General features: G+C 39.4%; 2 protein-coding genes across 2 annotated transcripts in view; both read right to left on the bottom strand.

Annotated features, from left to right (window-relative positions):
- Positions 1-134: 134 nt before the first annotated feature.
- wdsub1 (WD repeat, sterile alpha motif and U-box domain containing 1) lies at positions 135-16,313 on the bottom strand. Its single transcript, XM_079998239.1, has 13 exons — positions 16,094-16,313; positions 14,756-15,167; positions 13,557-13,744; positions 12,962-13,048; positions 12,545-12,638; positions 11,360-11,393; positions 11,185-11,225; positions 10,942-11,039; positions 9,187-9,222; positions 6,324-6,350; positions 5,973-6,149; positions 2,252-2,386; positions 135-1,834 (listed from the first exon to the last, which is right to left on the bottom strand). Exons 2-13 carry the CDS (start codon positions 15,151-15,153, stop codon positions 1,683-1,685), a joined length of 1,467 nt encoding a protein of 488 aa, XP_079854365.1. The 5' UTR covers positions 15,154-15,167; positions 16,094-16,313; the 3' UTR covers positions 135-1,682.
- A 1,188-nt stretch (positions 16,314-17,501) lies between these two features.
- Positions 17,502-22,569, bottom strand: part of baz2ba (bromodomain adjacent to zinc finger domain, 2Ba) — a 101,219-nt gene continuing 96,151 nt past the window's right edge. Inside the window, exons 34-38 of the mRNA XM_079997332.1 lie at positions 21,695-21,841; positions 21,204-21,253; positions 20,901-21,122; positions 20,034-20,177; positions 17,502-19,141 (exon numbers count right to left, since the gene is read on the bottom strand). Coding sequence (XP_079853458.1) covers positions 18,985-19,141; positions 20,034-20,177; positions 20,901-21,122; positions 21,204-21,253; positions 21,695-21,841 — 720 coding nt within the window. The 3' untranslated portion in view covers positions 17,502-18,984. The remainder of the gene's footprint in view (positions 19,142-20,033; positions 20,178-20,900; positions 21,123-21,203; positions 21,254-21,694; positions 21,842-22,569) is intronic.

Genomic DNA, 22,569 nt, shown 5'->3' with positions numbered 1-22,569 from the left:
GGCAACCTTATTTACCGATCGCTTCAATCTGCAGCAGATATGTTATTTATTTTTGGAAAGCAGAGGACATATGAAATGTTTATGGATTTATTAGGACATTTAAGGAGACCATTTACCAGGAACAGTCCGGGATAAACATCTTTAACGAGACTTTATTGAATCTATATGTTCAAAGTTGTCATAAGCACTTTCCAAAATCATATTACACATCATTATCCGTTGTACCACAATGATTTTGTGGTATATTGGAATTAAAATAAAAAGCTTTTACATTTTCTGTTGTACATGTAGCCTTCCTTTGAAGTGTAATTTCTCAAAAGCTTAATGTCAGAGTAAACGTGTTTTAACAAGTCGCACCTCCCCACTTATTTTAAGAGCTGGAAGAGACAGACCTACATTTAATGGATGAATTGTGTGATTGTGAGAGAGTGAGCATTTGGGTACCTGTCATTATAACCAGAAGAAAGCCAGCCTGTAAAATAGCCTGTACGTGGTCCTTCTGGACAAATGTATACTTCTGCAGAGTTCCACAAAAGCTTCCTGAAAAACCTAAGTGTGGTTGAACCTCAGAGCAGCGAGCTGCGATTTGGCCACATCTCCATCACGTCTGTGGGAAGACATTTGAATCACGTTTCTCGATCGTAAAACTGCCCTTTTACGATCGCGATCAGAAAGGTGGGATCACCAAGCGAGAGGATTTCTAGTTAAACTTTCAAGATGTTCACGACTGTTTTGACAGTAGTTTTACCTTCTAACTATAGTCAAGTCAGGTACTGTATATGGAACTCTGGAGACTTCCGGAGAAGTCATATCACAACAATAATAAATCTTCTCAGGATGAGAACTCTTTTCAAATGGGGTCTGTGGTCCAATGCGGATCAAATTGAAGGTCCTTGATATGAAAAAGGTTCAGAATCAAATTACAAAACACAGAGACAAATTACTTTGGCATGCCGAATGAAAAGTAAGCTTTCATCCCTATCAAGCCAAAAATTCATTTCACTATTACATTTCACTGCATATATGTATGAAAGTATGTGACGAATAAATCTCTTGAATCTTGAATCTTGAATTCAAAAATCACTAGGCAAAAATTTCAAAAAAGACCTGGTCAAAAGTGCTTATTTAAATCATACCTTGAGCGCAGACAATGAAGTAGTATAGGAAGGTAGTATAAGTACAGAAGTATAAATTGGGCTGATCAGACTCCATCTGAGTATCGGCTCATGCCCAGGAGCGGTTTCATTATGGTTACTGAACACACTGCACTTGGACCGTTAGTCTGGAGAGCGAGCGCAAGATGATTGAAATGTAATGCATGTTGAGAGAGATCCGACATGATTCTGTATCAAAACTGCAAAAAAAACCAAAAAACGGCTTGCTTTTCTTTTAGTATCTGACCTGCTGCATGGTTCTATTCCATTTTGTTATTTACTGCACCCTTTTTAGCTATCTGCACTAAATTACCTTATCTTCAAGCATCAACACAAATATGCCAAGGTCTTAAACCCTTGTTAGGGGTCTACAACACAAGTACCATAATTAAGTTAACACCAGTATGATGGAGTTGCCAGATGGTAAAAAGGTCTTCAAAAAAAGCAACTACTGAGAAAAAGTATTTGGTTATTACTGAGTTTTACTTGCTGTCTATCTCAGAATGGAGGCAGCGGGTGGTGGGGCCTCTAGTGGCCAGTTGTCCAGCGGCCGATGGCCATCTTCAGGGTGTAGTTGGGGGTGAGCAGGGTGTTCTTCAAGGGCAAGTTGGTCATGGGGCTGGAGCGGTTCTTGGTGTTTATCCAGCTCTCAATGGCTTCCCTTTCATACGAGTACCCATCTGTTGGTGGAACGGAAACAATCGATAAGGTAAGAGAGAATATGAGCACATAATATTTTCATCCATCATTTTGATTTGATTAAAAAAGAAGAATCAGGAATTTTGCTGCTACCGGCTCCAACTGGCCGGATTAGTTACAAGATGGTGACTGATTGAGGTATTTGGGCTCTGCAATTTTCTCCCTCCATGTTGGCCCTGTAGTCACTCTACTCTTTAAAGAAAATGACAAATGTGCAGGTTTTAACATTACAAAAGAGAAGAAAAAAATCAACATTTTTCATCGTACTCAAGTAGGTCATGTGTAACCATGTATGACAAAAGTCAATACTAAGTGCAGATGGCCCATGAGTTGAACGTGACTCACAACTGAAGTCATCCCAAAAAGAGAGAGTGTGTGTGTGTGTGTGTGTGTCTCACCGGCAGCGATAACGGGTTCCTTCATGAGCTCCCTGGTGATGGGACACAGGAACTCGTCGGGAGTGTCGGTGCACTGCGACGCGCCCTTCAGCTCCTCCAACTTCCTGAGGACCTTGCTGCGTAAACCTAGAGACTCTATACACACACACACACACACACACACACACACACACACACACACACACACACACACACACACACACACACACACACACACACACACACACACACACACACACACACACACACAAACAGGGATAGAAGTGAGGAAGATATAACAACAGAACTCCTATCATCCTTTTCCACTGACGAAACACATTCAAAGGTTATTTCTTTTTGCTCAAAACGTTTAAAGAGAAGGAGACAAGAGGTAAAGCTTCCCCTCCATTCCCAAAATAATCATACAAAAGCAGCCCAGATTGGAGCCGATCTGTGTGAACTGTGGCAGGAGAACTGACAGCACCGGCTCTGGGGATGACGAAGTGAGACCGTGGGACGGAGGAGACAGCGTGACACGCCTGCCGGCCTGAGCAAGAGTCTCAAACCGCTTCCCACATCACACGCGTCTATTTTTAGCCGATGGGGGTTTTTACTGTAGATCTTATAGAATTTATATATTTGAATTAATTATTATTATAATTATTATTATTATTATGAATAATAATAATAATAATAATGTACATGTATATGATTGTTATTATTATTGTTATTATTATTTTTAATAATAATAATAATAAATAATAATATAGCTGCACGCAGCAACACACAGGGTCAGGTTTATTTGTTTTAGGTACGTGTTACAATGTTTTTTTGTGAAATGATTCAAAATTGACAGAACATACAAACATCAGTTAGGTTCATGTAATTCCACGAATCAAACTGTCATGGCATTACGTATGAAGAATTCCCATTTCAACCAGACATCAACTATTTGATTTTAATTTCTAAAGTGACGTAATTTGTGTCATATGAGATAGATCAGTTCTAAATAACAGTTCTAAATAGCTGAGCATTTAGAGTAATTTGGAAATGTGGACAAGAAATGACAAGACAAGTCAGATAATTGTTTTATTAAACAGCTGTCCGAAACAGCAGTTTGTTAAGTTTAGGTGTAGGAAAATGTTTATACGTGACATTTATTTAAAAAAAAGTATTTTATTTTTACTTTAAACTACATCTTGTCATTGTTATAACTTACCTTGTTGCATTGAAGTACATCTGAAGTATCAAGACTCAAGAGGTTTATTTGTCACATACATACTTATACATACATTCATACATATATGCAGTTAAATGTCTTCGCAACGCACCCGGAGATTATGCACAATTGTTACTGAACCAAACATAATAACTAACCTAATTTCTACCTAGCTAACTAACTGAAACCAACTGATTCCTAAAACATAATGCAGTTAGTGAATAGAATAATATACATTTTAAAAAATAAAGATAAAATAAGACTCAAAAAGATAATACAAACTGGGGGTTCAAAATAGAAGTGAAGGGTTTAGAGTTATGTATATGGGATAGACTGACGGTAGGTGATTTTGTGTCTCGTATACGTCAATTATAACATTTTTATTTGTTGACTTTCTTCCTTGGATTACATTTTTAGTAAGTTACATTTCCATGAAATACGAAAAACGTTGTGGTATTTCTGTGAGTAATAACCATTGTGCAGCTTCTATTTTTCCAACGCCTCACTGGATCTGGAACGCATCACTCACTAGCACATTTCAGTGGGTTCGACTGGACGCGGTGATGAGTTTTTGTGGATTACTTTTTATTGTATTTTTTATTAATCCAGAAAAGTAATGGGGACAACAGAGATAGAATATCAATCCGACAGATCTACTGACATCTACCAGGTAAGAGGTTTTATAAATACATCTGTAAAACGATAGTTGGTAACATCGAACAAGTACAGAGTGACCGAGTTTACGCCGGAATCTGTACATTTATAGTAAATACAGGTACTCCTCACTTAACAACCGAGTTCCGTTCCTAGGACCAGGTCGTTAAGTGAATTGGTGGATAAGTGAGGACCCGTGTTATTTCACGGTGAGGGGGCGTGGCCATTGTGAACGCTAGTGTAGTGAATACTGACAGACTGCAGGAATGAGACTGACTGAGAACGCTGATGAGATGTATACAGTGTATATAGTATATATAGTATACACAGTGTTTATAGTATATATAGTGTATATACAGTGTATATAGTGTATATATAATATATAGTGCATATATAGTACATAGTGTATATAGTATATATAGTGTAAATAGTATATATACTATACATAGTGTATATACAGTATATATAGTTTATATAGAATATATAGTATATACAGTGTATATAGTATATATAGTGTATATAGTATATACTGTATAGTATATATAGTGTATATAGTATATATGGTATAGTACATATAGTATATATAGTGTATATAGTATATATAGTGTATGTAGAGTATAAAGTACATATAGTGTATATAGTGTATAAAGTACATATAGTGTATATAGTACATATAGTATATATAGTGTATATAGTATATATAGTGTATGTAGTGTATAAAGTACATATAGTGTATATAGTATATATAGTGTATGTAGTATATATAGTAAATATAGTATATATAGTGTATGTAGTGTATAAAGTACATATAGTGTATATAGTATATAAAGTGTATGTAGTATATATAGTGTATGTAGTATATAAAGGGTGATGTGCCATGAGATGCTTGACGCTGAGACACCACGCACGCCGCAGTATTGTACACAGCGTACAATACAGACTGGTCAGAGAGCTGGTTGTAAGTCCGAATGGTGGTTAAACAGGTTGATAAGTGAGGAGTACCTGTATTATGATGACGCCATGAGGTGTCTTACTGTAATTTGGTTTATTTTACATTCATTTGGTTTACGAATAGTGACGTGTTAGTTAAGCAAGACCAGAAGAAATTTTTGGGTTAAAGTTGTTCGATTTTTCATTAATATCTGCCCCCTATGTGGGTTGATTTGAATGAAATTTAAACCACGAGATCCTTGTGACATACAGATTTAAACGACACCTCATCCGTGTTCGTAGGTTCTGTCGAAGTTTGTGATCCATATCGTTTTAGCCGGGTTGGACATGTTTCGGTGTGAAGTGCATTGGACCGCGTCTGTGACATAGATCAAATTAGGTTTTTTTTCGCTTCGTATGTGGATCAATTTGGATGAAAGTTCAACCACGAGGTGTTTGTGGCATAGCGCTTCAAACAAGCCGTCTACCGTGTTCGTAGGTTCCACCAAAATTTGTGTTCCAGTTAGCTTTGAATTCAAAATTCTGAGGAGGGCTGGACCCCTAATGATACACTGCAGATGCTCGTTCATCGTGAACAAATCTTTTAAATGACCCGGGAGCCACTCCAGTAAGCAAGTCAATTCACAGCCTGGAAATAATGAACTCAATTCAGGTCCAAGGAAAAACAGTTCAAACTATTTATATTGGATGTGACAGTTCACAGTGTACAATGGTTGAAAAACACTGATGTATTGTAGACCTTAAAAGCCTTGCTCTCTCTACCATGGAACCGATTTAGACAAAAATGACAGCCAGAAAAAAAATGAAACCCACCTTTTATATAGGGGGTGGTGGTCTCAGATTGAGTAAGGTTTGCTTTACGGGATCAAATTCATTGAGCTGGAGGTTGTCCCATGGAAGGTTAATTATGTTCCTCACCTATGTGCAGCTCGACCAGCGTGTCCTTGGTTAGGCTCAGCAGCTCGGTGCCGTCCATGTTGTTGGCTCGGAAGATGTCCACCAGTCCCTCCAGGCCTTCCTCCACCAGCCAGGCCGACACGTCTTCCTCTGACCAGTCACTGACCAGCAACCTGGACTGACCCGCCGACGTTCTCCCTGAAAACCAGGAAGAGAGATCCCGTTTTACCATACAATTTTAACGACACCGACTGCAAAATAGTCTTAATATCTTAAAGACGACTTTATGAGAACGGTTCAGTATGAGCTTCAACAAATTCGTGCAACAAAATGCTTTGACCGCACTTTGTTAAAGAAAATGATGTTTCCTACCATCAGCAAAAGTCGCTGCGCCTTCCTCTGGAACACAAAAAATAATAATAAGTAAGTAAATAAGTAAACAAGTAAGTCAAAAAAGTCAGTAAGTAAACAAGTAAGTAAAAAAAGTCAGTAAGTAAACAAGTAAGTAAGTAAATAAGTAAGAGGTAAGTAAACAGGTAAGTAAGTAAAAGCCCCTTTCACACATAGTTCCTGGTAAATTACTGGGATAACCTTTCCAGCATCGCTAGTGTGTTTCACTATTCACACATGCAGCTACATTCAATAACATTTCCATCTTGCGCCTTTTCACACATGCCATGACAATGCCTGGGATAGATGGGGCAAAGCGCAGTCCGTTCCAGTGTAGATGCGATTGTTTGGACAATCTGTGTCGGCAACGTTACTTTTAAACGTATGTTTTTATACATTACATCGCATTCCAAATTATTATGCAAATTGGATTGAAGTGTCATAAACATTCCATTTTTTGTTTTTCAATGAAACTCATGGATGGTACTGTGTCTCTTTGGATCACTGACATCAATCTCAGACACCTGTGATAATTAGTTTGCCAGGTGAGCCCAATTGAAGGAAAACTACTTAAGAAGGACGTTCCACATTATTAAGCAGGCCACAGGTTTCAAGCAATATGGGAAAGAAAAAGGATCTCTCTGCTGCCGAAAAGCCTCAAATAGTGCAATGCCTCGGACAAGGTATGAAAACATTAGATATTTCACGAAAACTTAAGCGTGATCATCGTACTGTGAAGAGATTTGTGGCTGATTCAGAGCACAGACGGGTTTGTGCAGATAAAGACCTAATGAGGAAGGTTTCTGCCAGACAAATTCATGGGATTAAGAGAGCAGCTGCTAAAATGCCATTAAAAAGCAGCAAACAGGTATTTGAAGCTGCTGGTGCCTCTGGAGTCGCGCAAACCTTAAGGTGTAGGATCCTCTAGAGGCTTGCAGTTGTGCATAAACCTACTATTGGGCCACCCCTAAGCAATGCTCACAAGCAGAAACGGCTGCAGTGGGCCCAGAAATACATGAAGACTCATTTTCAAACAGTCTTGTTTACTGATGTACAACCCTGGATGGTCCAGATGGATGGAGTAGTGGATGGTTGGTGGATGGCCACCATGTCCCAACAAGGCTGCCCCGTCAGCAAGGAGGTGGAGTCTTGTTTTGGGCCGGAATCATGGGGAGAGAGCTGGTAGGCCCCTTTAGGGTCCCTGAAGTAAAGTATATAGAGTTTGTGACGGACCACTTTCTTCCATGCTACAAAAAGAAGAACTGTGCCTTCCGGTGCAAAATCATCTTCATGCATAATGCACCATCTTGTGCTGCAAAGAATACCTCTGTGTCATTGGCTGCTATGGGCATAAAAGGAGAGAAACTAATGGTGTGGCCCTCATCCTCCCCTGACCTCAACCCTATTGAGAACCTTTTGGATTAAAAGATCTATGAGTGTGGGAGGCAGTTTGCATCAGAACAGCAGCTCTGGGAGGCTTTTCTTACATCCTGCAAAGAAATTCAAGCCGAAAATCTCCAAAAACTCACAAGTTCAATGGATGCAAGAATTGTGAAGGTGATATCAAAGAAGGGTCCTATGTTAACATGGAACTTGGCTTGTTAAGATGTTTTTGATTTAAATAGATTTTGATTTCAGTAAATATGACCTCCTAATGTTGCAAATTCAACAAATTACCATTTACAGTTCTTTACAACCTATAAAATGTTTTGAAACTCTGTTGTGCATAACAATTTGGAACAGTGCATTTTGAGTGTTTTTATTTTTGAAAAAAATACTGTTATCATTTGGAGGTTTGTTCAATAACATTACATACATAATAATTTCTCATAACATTTGCATAATAATTTGGAACGCGGTCTATGTGTGTTTTGTCATGTATGTCATTGCTGCTGCAACATGGAATTACCCTTTCGGGATTAATAAAGTATCTTATATTATCTTATAAGCAAGGACCTGTGGAAACCAGCGCTTCTGCTACCGTCTCCCAAGACCGTCTCTGGATGCGATAACCCTAACCCAATGTAATTAAATCAGTACGATCATTTTCAACCATTTTCACACTGTTTCTCCACCCGTTCTGCCTCTCCGTGTCCACTCGTTCCCTCTCCGGTTCCGATGCAGCCGGCGGGCAAGCGAAGCACTTGAGCCCGATATCCCCACACGCAGCTTACCCCTTTCACACATGCAGTCTTTTCCAGAAATGTTCCAGAACTGTTCCTGCATGGGGTCATGTGTGAATTGGAGTAGGGATTGATATTCCGGGAAATCTGTTCCGGCAATTTCCCAACTCAAGACATAGTATAATTTCAGGGAAAATGCCTGTGGTTGTGTTACGGCTGTGTTGTGAATGGAAGCAAAAACATTGCGGACTGTCCTTTGCGCCATCTGTTCAGGCATTATCCTGGCAAGTGTGAAAAGGCGCAAGATGGAAATGGAACTGCGCCGCCAGAAAGGTTATCCCAGTAATTTAAAGGGAACTATGTGTGAAAATAAAAATCTTGAATCTTGAATCTTGAATCTTGAAAGGGGCTTTAACTCTAAAACACACGTCTACAGTCTGAGTGGCATTTTTAAGAAGAAAAATAATACAATTTAAGAATAAAAAGACCAAATTCACACATGAACGGTCATTGCTGGGAAAGACTGCATGTGTGAAAGGGGCTTAAGTAGGTAAGTAGATAAGTATGTAAGTAAACAAGTAAATAAGTAAGTAAATAAGTGAGTTAATACATAAGTAAGTCAGTAAGTAAGTTAATACATAAGTAGGTAAGTAACTAAATAAGTCAGTAAGTAAGTATATATTGATGACACACACTATCCAAACACAATGAAGAATCCTCACCTGATGACAATTTTCCATCTTTTCCATGAGCAGCATCTTATAATTAAATAAAATACAAACAAAATATATTTGTATCTAAATTTAATTACTAAAATATATACTATAATACACCATGAAACAGCCCCTTTCCCACATTGAATCCGTAACATTGTTTGATAAAAGAAAATCTGGCAAAGGCAGTAGGTAGTCATTCACACATAGCCTCCTTCACAGAAAAGTTCAATATGGAGTAGGGGTGTCACGATTCTCCAAATCCACAATTGGGTTTGACTTTCAATTTTAAGGTCACGATTCGATTTTTGATTGAAACTTTTTTTTTTCCCCCAGCACTGATGGCTATGCCATAGACTATCGAGTCTTGATTTGTAAAGAAAAACACTTGTTTCTCAATAAGTAACTTTTATTTGAATTTTAAAAATTATAAATAACAAAAGTATGAGAACATTTGAGCACACTGAAACAGTTTGAGAGCTTTATCAAAACTAGACTTAAGAATAATAAACAATAAGTTACTTATAACACTACTTTTAAGGTACTCATTAAAATGGTGAAAAAAAATGGTGCGTATCCGAGAAGAAGGGATGCTATTTTTGCCAGAGGGGAACGCTGGTAGTAAAAGGCAAATTACTACCTGAAACCACAGCAAACAAAGTAAATAAAAACTCTAGATGTATTTAATTTACTCCTTTTCCTGCTGCTACTCTGCTGTGGAGCAGATGGCCGATCGCTCCTGAAAAAAAATCCTGCTTGCGGGGCATTTGCCACCGGGCTGTGAGAACGCGCCAGTGGTTGGGAACCTGTGGACTAGAGAGTGGATGACGAAGTGTCCCCCATTATGCACAGTGTTTTGTTTCAGTCCATAAGGAAACGGAGCGGCACAGCACCCCGCTGGCCCCGATGCCACCACACGGTCGCACCACACCGCTAACTCTAAAAGACACGTCTAGGATCTGAATGGCATTTTTAAGAAGAAAAATAATAAAAGTGAAGAATATAAAGACTTGTCTCCGTAGAGACTCGACGTGTTTCTGTTTCTTGTCTTTGCAGCCAAGTGCCACGGTTTGAATGGGACTCGCCATTTTTCCAAAAGTATTTTCTTTTCTTCCTGAAAATATATATATATTTTTAAAGATTTGTATTAAATAAATATTTGTAAAAACCCCACTATTTGTGCTTTATTTGGATTCGGCTGCACCCCTACTCTACAGCAACGTTACTGCTTCCATTCCCACACATTTCCATTCACAGCCGTACCAGCTTTTTCCCCAGAAATGATACGAGGTTGAGAGGGGGGAGATATAGGGAACGAAGATGTAAGGCTTTAAGTGCTTTTTAGGCTACATTATGAAACAGCACACCAGGGCAATATTGTATATTATATGAGTTAATTGGATTGGTAGATTTCAGTATCTTCAATGGTATCGTGCCATCTCCAATTACAACCCAATGCCTAACTTGGCTTAATGTCAACTTATTAATAAGGCCTTTAAATGCTTCATATCCACATTTGCAATGATCGTTTCCTCAAATGTTGATTATGTGAAATATATACAGTATACAGCAATAGTGTAAAATTGGAGATGATAATCACAATAACACATTCTTCCATATTGCCCAGTCCTAACTTATTTGCCCAAAATATTGTCACTTCAGCAATAGAGGTATTCAGCCAAAATGACTGTTATATTAACTTTGGTCAATATTGGCCAGCGCTGTCACATGGGATATGCTAGAACAGTGCCTGCCACTCCATACCGTGTCCGTCCTCCACCCTCCAGATGCTGACGCTTTTGTCCATTGATCCTGTCGCTAACAGCGGTGAAGTGGGAGAGAAAGCGCAGGCCGTCACATACCTGCAGCACAGGATGCATTGTTTACACCATCCATAATAATGTTGGGTTGGTAACTTGTATGACAAATATTTGATAAAAAAAAAAAAAACATTTTTAATGAATTTCCTTTATTTACATAACCATAGAAGTTGGGATGAAGCATTACCTATCATGTTGGTTCAATGTGTAAAGCAAAACTGCGTTGTTCTGAAAAGACAGAGTCCAAATTCAATACAAGAAGCTACGAACAGAGAGTTAAAAGTACTGCTATACAAAAAGGGGCTCATCATTTGATTAACCTTCTACAGTGCAGCACAGTTATCATTCAAGTAGATACTTACGGCATCATAGATTGTCACAGTTTTATCCACAGAGCTAAGGAAATAGAAAAAAGTTAATTAATAACATTTCAAAATGTACATGTTTAGTGACCAAATAAATTAAATTATTTATTTATTATCCGTTAAAAATTTAAAAGGAAGCCAAACCATTTGTTCATGTTTACTTGGAAAAATGACAGAGCATACATTTGAAATGATACCGATCCAGGTCTCCATCTTGTGGACGGTGTGGAGCAGGTAAAACTGACGCTCCAAGAGCTTTTAATTCAGGTCAACAACAGTCAACAACGGTCGTCACTGTGATTTGTTTTGGCTTAAGATTACTCATCAAATACAGTCACTTTTATCAGAAACATTTTTAATATTCCCCAAAGTTATAGTTAAATGACCTACTCCCCTTTCATATTTTGACTAAAGGCGGGATACCATCGTCTCACCAAAATAAAGAATAATGTAAATTAGCACTTGTGTTAATTTCCAAAATTGCCAGGACTTATCTAATTCATCAGTTCCAATTGGTTCCAGACAGAATAGCAGCTCTGTGTTCACTAGAACAAGTTTCACTCTGAAAGTGAGGATTAATCATTATGATGAAAAGTTGGACTCTTTTTTTAAGATTCAGTTTTGACAAGTCACTCAGTAAAAAGAGTTATCTGACTCTTGGTTTGTTTCATTCAGTCGGTAAAACGCACGGTGAGTCAGAGAGGACTTCCTGAACGAGTCAGAAGAACGAGTCAGAAGAGTCAGATCGGCCTTGAATTGTGAATGGAATTCTGATAAGAATCATATAATTCCTGTTAAATTATCTATTTTGGTGGAGTGCAAAGAGTAAATCAGTCAAATTCAATATGAACGGTGCCAAACCCCCCCTGACATTTTTTTTAGTTTTCAATTTAGTCCTCAGTGATTATTTTCAGTTTGTGAGTTGACTCACTCTTTTGCCAGAGTGACTCCAGAGTCATTTAAAATATTTGTTCGCCACAAACAAATCGTTTCCGATCGTATCTTGGAGCAGTTAGTCGCAAGTCGATACAAATTTTCACGACTATTGCTACTCATATCTTGGATTAGTCGTAAGTAGATGCAGTTGTTAGTCGAGGTACCACTGTATATGTAAATGTCCCTGGCAGAATAAAACAAATTCTGATTGTGATTCTGAAAAACTGGTGTGGAGGTTTCTCTCACCCAGACGCGAGCAGCTTTCCATCTGAGGAGTAGGAGCAGGAGAGGACAGGAGCCGACTGTCCGGTCAGAGTGTGGAGGAGCTGCAGTTTATAGCCTACGAGTGACGGGGAAAGAGAAAAAATACAAAGAGTAGAACCCCTGGAGAACTTCAACGATACGAGACTGTGAGTAACGTAGGACGTTCATATGTTTGCGTCCGCAGAGACTTTAAATAATCGACTTGGATTGATCTAGCAGCAGTTTTGATACGTCATTCATGTCATTTGGAATGTCTCCTGAATGACCGCCATTCCTTTGGGGTTCTACTGTGTATCGGTAGATAATCTTTGTTGACATCCATAAAACATATTCTGACATTGAGAAAATACAATCGTGAGTGACGCTACTGAAAAGAGCCAAGTAGATCATTCCCTGTACCTCCAGTAGGAAGCTTCTGAATGGCCCAGATCTTCAGGAGGCTGTCCTGCCCACAGGACGCCAAGTGAAACTGCATCACCTGGCCAACTGAATCAAAACACAATGATGGCTTTAGCATAATAACCACACCGGCCCACTGTTAAAAGTTTGATCTCACATAAAAGAGTCACTAGGGTTTACATATGAATAATGTGATTATCAGATTAAAAATCACAACATGGCGGTTTGGGTGGAGGCAGATTAGGCCTAATCTTATTAAATTACACTTTTAATCTGGACTAATTGAAATAGCCCTTTCTCAGTCACAGTTTAAAATAGTCTCAGATTTGCCCTAGTCTTGGTTTAAAAAAATCTGATTTCCAGAAGGAAGATTAGAGCTAATCTAGGTCTCAGTGAAACCTGGCCAGAGGAAGGTTTATCTTTGGATCAATGGATGTTGGCCTCCAGGACGATCTTGACCATTATCTAAGACCAGCACCAAGACCAGACAGAAGGAGCTGACTAGTCCTTAATGTCTAGGACTTCCTAGTTTAGAACCAGTTAATTAAAGTAAAAAGGTTGATAGAGCGTTTGATCGCACACTATGCTATCTCACCACTGACAGCACGAGGAGAGAAGGTGCAGCAGGCCACTCCCAGGTCGTGGGCGTTCTTCTCGGCGTGGAGCTGGCTCAGACGCAGGTCCCACAGGCGTAGGTCCCCGTAGGTGGAGCCGCTCACAAACAGCTGCCCGCAGGGGCTGAAGGAGCAAGCTGCCATGGTGGTGTCACTCACTGCTGCCTTCCTTCAAGACACACGACCCACAGCCGCAGCATAAACATAGGAAATACATATTTGTTCACAGCCGAGGTTCGTGATGAAGCGCTATGAGTTTGTAGAAAATGTGACTGTATATGTTCCTTAGCTAGATGTTACTCCACCATTAGTCTTCTATCACATACTTGATGGACATTCTATTTTCTAACTTTGTCATTAAAAGGAGTATTATAGTCGTCGAAGAGTAGTTTTACCAAACATGCCATGCATGTGGCATGGCTAATTCTCAGATTCTCAGATTCTGTCTGCTAATTATATTACTATATCTATTATACTGTATATACTGTTTATATATCTATATATATTATTAATCTCATTATAAACCTCTTTAATCTTGAATCTAGTATTATAAGTGTCTCTTTCAAAACACGCTGGATTAAACGTACATTTCTCTGGCATAATCTATGTCATAAAAGCGATTCTGGAAAAATTTTATTATGTTACAATATGAATAACAAAACCAGGGGCAATACCATAGGTTTTCAATGATCGTGTTTTTTTTCCAAGGACTTTTCAAGCACTTCAGCACAAAATTTTCAATGAATTCCAGTACTTCAATTTCTGGGGAGGAAATTTAAGCACCTCAAGGACCTGGTGACAACCTTGTAAGTAGTAGATAAAAAGAGTCTTATCTTGAACAGCTTTAAATGCTATCAGGTTGCGCTAGGGAAAAGTGGCATATAGCATGTAAATTATGTTCATTTTATTTTATATTTTAGTTTTCATCTCCATCTTACTTCTTATCCCTTTCTTGACTTGCACTTTTTGCTGCTGTGACGCTTCAATGTACAGTATCTTATCTACTCATCATCTTAAGATGCCATTGATGTGAGCTGCCAGGTGATTATTTTGCCAGAAATGTTAAAACTGTGGGGGCATGTTGTTCCCGGCAGCATTTGAAAGGTGGTAATTGGGGTATAGAGGCAATCAACTTTTCTTCCTTTCTTTATAAACGATGACAAACATGAACCGACTTTACTTGGCCAGCTGTTTGGAGGGGAAGTCCCACAGAGCCAGAGTGCCATCAGATGCGCACGACAACAGGTGAGTGGAGCCTGGGGAGAAGGCACACGCCCGGACCGGGCTGCGGCCAGGGTGCTCCAACACGGCCTCGATCTCACCCGTCGCCATGGACCACACGACCGTAGTGGCATCCGTGGAGCAGGAGGCGAGGAACTCCCCACAGGGACTGAAGCAGCAGCAGTGGACCACGTAGCCATGGCCGGCCAGCGGGGAGAAGGGCAGCTCCGAGAAGTCCCGGGTGCAGTAGACTCGGAGGGTTTTGTCTCCTGAACATGTCGCCAAGTGTGTCGCCGAGAACGCACAACAGTTGACATCATCCTGGTGGTGTTGCAAGGTGCAGATCAAAGACACCATTTGGAAAGCCACTCCTAGATTTGAAGGAAAGGCAAAAAACAATCACTTTGTCAATCAGAATCAGTTTTATTTGGCAGGTACATTGACACACAAGTCATAGTAATACAGTGTATACATACAGATACATATATACAGGCACATCTTTAGTAATTTCCCCCTGGGATTATTAAAGTATTTCTGACATCTGACGCAAGGTTGGCAATTTTAATAGCCAGGACTTCTACTCTGTGAGGTAAGTGCTGGAGGTACGTAAGTTCAGGTAAGTTTAATTTAGGAGGATTTAAATGTACGTTTAATACAACACAGTCAATTAATTCTATTATATAATTATAGAACCCAGAGTTGCGATTGTGGCGCCTTCCTTTGCGGCTGCCTGCGCGAGCACCTTGTGTCGATTACACACATTTTGGTATTTTTTAGTATTTTTAAAGCTTATAGAGCTTATTGTGCGTAATCATCGGGTGTCATGACATTTCTCTGCATATATGTATGACCGTATGTATATGTATGTGACAAATAATCTCTTGAACTTGGAACATCTCATAAAATTAGAATATCATGAAAAAGTTCAATATTTTTTGTCACTCATTTCAGAAGGTGAAACCCATATACTATATAGATTCATTACACGTAGAGTCAAATATTTCAAGCCTTTATTTCTTGAAATTTTGATGATTGTGGCTTCACCCTTCATGATTTCATAGTTTATATGGGAAAACTTGCTTCGACATACGGCTGTTTTAACACACGACCGTTGTTATAGAGCGAATTTCAGTCGTATGTCGAGGTACCACTGTACTTAAATTTACAACATTTTTTAAATTGCAACTCGACTGCTATTTTCTATTGGCTTTGACTAAGGTGGAGGTAGGTGAGTGAGATGCAACACTAACGTGATGTAAAAAAATAAATAAAAATAAACGTAGTCAATCTTACTTACTGTCAAACTGTCCCAATAAATTACGTTTTACTGACGCTGGGTCGTAAAAATGCGTGTCTTGGGTTCGCACAAGGACTTCACACCAGCAGGTCTGAATTTATCAACATATATGACCTAATTCGTGATAGACGTATTAAAGCAGAGCAGCGGTCATGTCAATAAATGAGAAACGAAGCCAGATAAACCCGACGGCGCCCGTCTCCGTCCCGACGTGTGCGGTGTTTACTTCCGCAACAGGCGGCTGGTCACGACGTAATGACGTAACGACGTAGATTGACGTATAGCTGTTTTCCAGTTCCGCCTCCGGATGGGTACATATAAATATTATTAAAGTTTAAAAAAGATATTATCATTAGAAATAGTATCTCCAGATTAATAACAACAACAATAATAATAATAATAATAATAAAAAATAATAATAATAATAATAACAACAAGATCATCATTTTTATTATTATTATTATTATTATTATTATTATTATTATTATTATTATTATTATTATTGTTATTATTATTATTATAGAAGAATAAAATCATATTGTCGAAATGACGAGATTCAAGACGAAATGTTGAGATTAAATGCAATTGAATCGTTGCCAAGTCAAAACTTTTTCCTTGAAATCTAAGGAATATGAATTTTTTGAATTTCATCAACATCCCTCCTGGACAGTTTACAGCGGTAGAAAACGTTTATAATGATCACGGTTGCAGTGATCAACCGCTTAAACGGATCAAAACGGTTGGGACAGAATCATGCCCTTACAAATTTAAATCATTTTACATTTGAAATGTATTTAAGGCTGAGCATTGGTAAAACAGGAGGGTGTAGAGAAGTGGCGTAAATGTGTAATGGAGAAGGAGCGATCTCCGCTCCGTGTCCCCGTTTTCCGGTTTGTATTTATTTTCCTCCGTTTCCTCCCCCCTTCCACCCTCACCTCACGTGAGAGCACCCCCCTGCACCACCTCAGCCAGCTCCGCCACTGCAGCCCACCCTGCTCCACCAACATTTGGCTACTTCCGGTAGATTGGCAACGGTTATTTACTAATTCCTGCTCCAAATATAGATCGATATGGATCAAATCTGGACCACAAAATGTCTGAACTGCCCCGAATCCAACGACACTTCATTCATGTCCGTGGGTGTGACGGTTGCTCCGCGGCACACTTTTCAGCAAAATAATAAAAAGCCGTACAAAAACAAGGCTATGATTATGATTAAAGGCATTTGGAAAAGAATGATTCTGAAATTAATTATAACAATCTATTAAATGCAGCACTATGATTGTGAAAATGGCTATTATGAGGTATTTACAATACAGTACAACAGCTTTTCGACCTACGCTCTCACGGTTTAGTCATGACATTCAATTTCTAGGCTATTTACAAATCAACAAAGCTTTTGGAGTTTTCAAAACATCCCTTTATTCTGCTGTGAATTTCATAACATGGGACTAGGAATTGACATATGGGCGGAACAGGAAATAAAACAAACCGCAGTCGCTTGAGTTGAAAAACATCCTTTTAATAGGTCCGTGCCACACACTAGTGAAAAATAAAGCTCCTACAAAAAAATGATACTTTTTTATTCCACAATATCTTAAATAAAGTAACTTCAAGTACTCTTGACTTGGGTACAAAAAAACTCTAGCTGCCCCCATCAGGCCACAACACACGGCAAGATTCAACACAGTGGTTACAAATGGCCTTAGGTCCTCTGTACTGTGGCAAATATGAGGAGAAGCGTCATGGAAGCATACTCCAATGCTTGTGTCGTCGATCCTTTGTTTGTTTTTTTTCTGCTATGGGAAGGAATGGTTACTGTGTCACTGTCTTGACTTTGGAGGCCTTTTTGGATTGAAACTATATCAAAAACAAAAATGTCATAAAAACAACAAAACAAAGCAAAAAAAATAAAATAAATCCCCTACATGCCCCTGTTGAAAGGGTAGGCACTACCAAGATTAAGGATACCACAGTGTCTGCAGAGGATATGTATATACTGTACAAACAATATTTATGATAATGTTTTCATCACGTTCACTAAAATAGAATGCTACAATCATTCTAAGGCATAAACAATATCTTAATATTCTTAAACAATTTTTTTACACATTGTTCCAAACAAGACGTAATATTGACATTAATAAACAGTATATACACGACTTGACGTTGCATGAACCGCGCCCTCTGCTGTTCCTGTGAATAAATGCAGTCTTTACAGTCCGAACATAAAAGAATGAACAGTCCTCCGATGGCCCAAAGCACTCAACAGTGTAAACAGTTTTTTTTTTTTCTTGGCTTTGTTTCATATTTGGGAGAGAGAAAAAAAACAGTGACAAAAAACAAACAAACAAAAAAAAAAAACAACACATTCCTTTTTCAATTCAATTCAAAGCGGTTTAGCTGATTTCTTCCTTTTCATAGAAAATGAAGTGGACCTTGATTCATAAATAATTATTACAAAATTAAATACATTCACTATAATACGATTAAATAAAAAAAAAAAAGAAGGATATTTACAAGTAGTGGAAAGTATCCTAGCGCAGATGCGTCAGTGACAGTTGAGGATTCATTCAGTGCAGTGTTCTGAGACAGGGAATGCTATTGCACTATGACACCCCATTACTCTGGGACTCTTTGGGGCTGATATCCCTGTTGTAGTAGCTCCAGCGCAAAACCTCAAACTTCCTTTCAAGGTAACATCTCTCTCTCTCTCTCTATCGCCTCTCTGCACCGCAATGTGGAATCGAGCTTTTCCAATCGGGCTTTGTCCCGAGCCAGGAACCTTGACTTAACACGCTCGGCGCTCTTATTTTGAAAAGTGTGCGGGTGGGAGTGGGGGCGGGGCTGTTTACAGTTTCGGGAATCTGTCGAAATATCAGCCGTCCTCGTTAGTTAGTTTGTTTCAGCAGCTCAGTCCAACGCTTCTCGAAGAACTTCCTCATGTTGTGCCCGGCTCTGCCAATGTCTGAATTGTCTTCATTGAATTTTTCACAGTTATCAAACACCAGGTTTACGTCAATTATGAAAGTCTCCAGGTTTTGATATCTGAAAAAAGGAAAAGCACAAAAAAAAAAAAACTGTGAGTGCATTGTCGTGACTAAAATGAGAGATCTAGGGGACACAGATTAGGCCTAACCATAGACTTAATCACACTTTTAATCTGGACTAACTGAAATGGCCATTTTTCAGTCATGGTAAAAAGTAGTCTCAGACTTGCCCTAGCTTGTTTTACAAATATTATTTTTCCAGAGGGAAGATTACAGCTAATCTAGGACTAAGTGAAGGCTTAAATTAAACCTGACCAGAGGCAGGTTTATCTTTGGATTAATGGACGTGGGCCTCCAGGTCGACCAGGTTGATCTGGACTTCTGGAAAGACCAGCACCAAGAACAGACTGAAGGAGCTGACTCATCCTTAATGACCTCAGTCTAGGACTTCCTAGTCTAGAACAAATTTATCTTAAATTAAGCAACGTCTCAGGAAGGCTTTTTAAATTCTGGATTAATTTAAGTAGGATTAGATTAGTCCTGATTTTGATTAAACCACGTCTACAAAACCGTCCCTTAAAGCTGTAAAGTATACAGTAGGTTCTTTGTTTGGCTGCAATTCCCATCCAATTTGTCAAAACAATAACGTCAACACATATTGGTATCGGTAACAACCTTTCAACTTCTGGTCGGCTATCTCCTTTTGGAAGCCACTTGTTGACGTTCAAACAACATTTTATTTTTTTTCCCATGCAGCAGCAATATATCCGCACACTGTATGGTCCAAGAGGCACCCCCTTCGGAATCGTGATCCAAGGGGCTCTCACCATCTTAGGATGGTCAGGACAGTTCCATGACCGAAGGCAAATTAAAAGTTATTTAATTTGCCTCTTTTACCACCTCATGTTTTACCGAAAGAGCTCATATGCGTCTTGCATCTGTCTACTTACTGGCTGCTCACGAGTTTCTCGCGTATGGTGGAGAAGTCCATGGGCTTCTTGATGACCTTCCTGTATCCGGGAACGGACTTCAGGTTGACAGGCGTGAGGAAGGGCCACACGTCCTGGTGCCGCTCCAGCTCGGCGAGGAGGACTCTATACGGCATGGGGAAAATACGGCAAAATCAAAAAAACTGACACATCTGTCATGCATTGATTTTATTTATTCGGTTGGAGGGGCTGAAAAACGGGAAGCCTATTTTATATTGTTGCAAAGAACACAGCTAACACCATTAAGGATTGATAAAAGAAGACGCTTTCTCATGAATCCATATTAGTTCCCTGCAGCTTAGTTTAAAGTGCGAATCCATAACATCGTCGCTGTTGGGCGGATTACGCTACAAGTCCCAGAATTCCACTTCTCATTTATCTTGATCACTTGAGGTGGTGTGGGAGGGATATCTTTGCATCCCATGCTGTTGTTCTTTTTTGTGGATGTTCATCCATGTCAACAGTTTACAATTCTTGCGCATATGCGATCGGTGGCAGACCCCGCCACCAATAACGGAAACAGCACATAGAGGGGCACACGCATCATGCAAATACATCAAATGGCTGTTTCCTATAAAGTTCCAGCTAAACAAAAAGGTTACACAAATGGAAGGGTAAAGGCTTATTTTTACAAAATAATAGTCCTGAGAATCGGCCATTTGAGAGGAACTGAAAGTGATATGTAGTGACTGGTCACTACATATGTCAAAGCATAATAATGAGCTTGTTCCTTTATTGACACTTCATCTTAAGCCCATATTACTGTAATATCACTGTTATAACTACATTGTCGCATGTAATTACATTTTATGATTTTCATGAACTCACCTGCACAGGCCCAGGTCGCGGTTGTTGTCTTTGGCCGTCTTGGCTCTCTTCACACACACAGGGGTCTCCGGGGCGGCGGGGGGCGCAGGGCCCGGGGGGGTCTCCTCCGTTTTCCTCTTCTTACTGGCGTCCTTCGCCCCCTTCTTGGGCGTGCCGCCGGCGCCGTTCAAGTCCTCCTCCGACGCCGCCCCGTTGCCCACCTGCTTCCCGCTCTTCTTCACCTCTGCGCCCTTCCTTACTCCTCCTCCTCCTCCTCCTCCTCCTCCTCCTCCTCCTCCTCCCCCACCACCGCCGCCACCCGACCCTGCCGGTTTGCACGGAGGCCTTTTGTTCTTGGGAGATGGGCCACTAGCCTAATGAGTAAAAGAAAAATAATTAACTTAAGTACGATGCAGGTAATATATTTTTTTTCCAGGAGCATTTATATTTTATACATTTTATTATATTATTTTATTATAATAAATATTTTAAGACATATACAGTACATAAAAAAAATAGAAATTGCATTATATACTATTATATATATGTTATAATTTTATGTTTTGCGTATGTGTAATATGAAAGAGAAAAAATAATAATTAAAGTAATAATAATGAGAAATCTAAAAATAAAAATGATATACCCAATTTTCATTTCTACCATTGATTTAAAATTTCACCTTCAATTTTGAATGGAAAAGTTGAATGTGGAACTGCAATGTACTTAAATACTTCACGGTGATTATCGTCATAGATGTGACAGATCGGGGGTTAAAGTGATGGGGGTGGGAAAAGAATAAAAGGGGGTACGCGTACCTTGGATATGCAGGCCGGGCAGTACCAGTCTCCCTCGGGGATGCATGTGATTTTGGGTTTGTGACAGTAGGTGTGGCAGCCTTTGTCGCAGCCGTCGCACAGCAGGAGCAGGTCCTCGTTGTCGCCCTTCCTGCAGATCTGACAGTACTGGGTACACACAGACGGGGGAAAAAAGAGAGAAAAAGAAATGTTAACGAACAAAAAATATATAATGTATCATTTTTGTTATTTCATATCTTTTGTTATTTTTGTAATCATTCGCTGAGGAATGATATTGGCAATGAAGGAAATAAAGCAAATTTTTCTTTTGTTGTTTCAATTAGATTTTTAATGAAAAACACTTTGCTATTATTATTATTATTAGGGATCCAGCACGAAGGGTGGGAACACTATTGTTTTTGCTCTGATTTTTATTCTTCGAGCCATAATCACATTTCAAAGTGTCTGTTGCCTAGAAACTGTCTAAACCATGGAAACTAATTAATGATAGTTGTATTTGGGGCATTCCACACATGCCATGGTCCAAGTTTGATCCACATTGGACTATATTTGTGGGAAAAGTTAGTAAAAAAAATTTGTTTCTGTCACCTCCGTCAAGTGAGCTGAGGCGACACCAAAACACTGCAGACTACAGATTGGTCACAGAGAATCACCACTGTGTCACTGCGTCATTGCGTCATCATTGCCGGACACGGGACATCATTAGCTCACATCGTTAATTCTGGAGGGGGATGCGGAAGGGGGCGCACAACGGCTGCTGCCCATCCTCTGGGACTTTAACAAAGGGAATTTAAGACACAAACTCCCCAAGTACAAGCAGTTTATTAACTGTCCGAGCAGAGAGGAGAACACTGCGGATCACAGCTACACCACCC

This window comes from Zeus faber, assembly GCF_960531495.2.
Source record: "Zeus faber genome assembly, chromosome: 3".
Taxonomy (NCBI): domain Eukaryota; kingdom Metazoa; phylum Chordata; class Actinopteri; order Zeiformes; family Zeidae; genus Zeus; species Zeus faber.
This window is presented reverse-complemented; position numbering and strand designations above follow the sequence as displayed.

Excerpts from the sequence above, each read along its gene's own strand:
- wdsub1 (XM_079998239.1), bottom strand. The coding sequence starts at position 15,153 with ATGGTGTCTTTGATCTGCACCTTGCAACACCACCAGGATGATGTCAAC. Across the intron at positions 13,049-13,556 it reads CTCTCCTCGTGCTGTCAGTG|TTGGCCAGGTGATGCAGTTT; the intron begins GTGAGATAGCAT and ends GTTTTGATTCAG. Across the intron at positions 9,223-10,941 it reads GAGGGTGGAGGACGGACACG|ATGCTGCTCATGGAAAAGAT; the intron begins GTATGGAGTGGC and ends TTTAATTATAAG.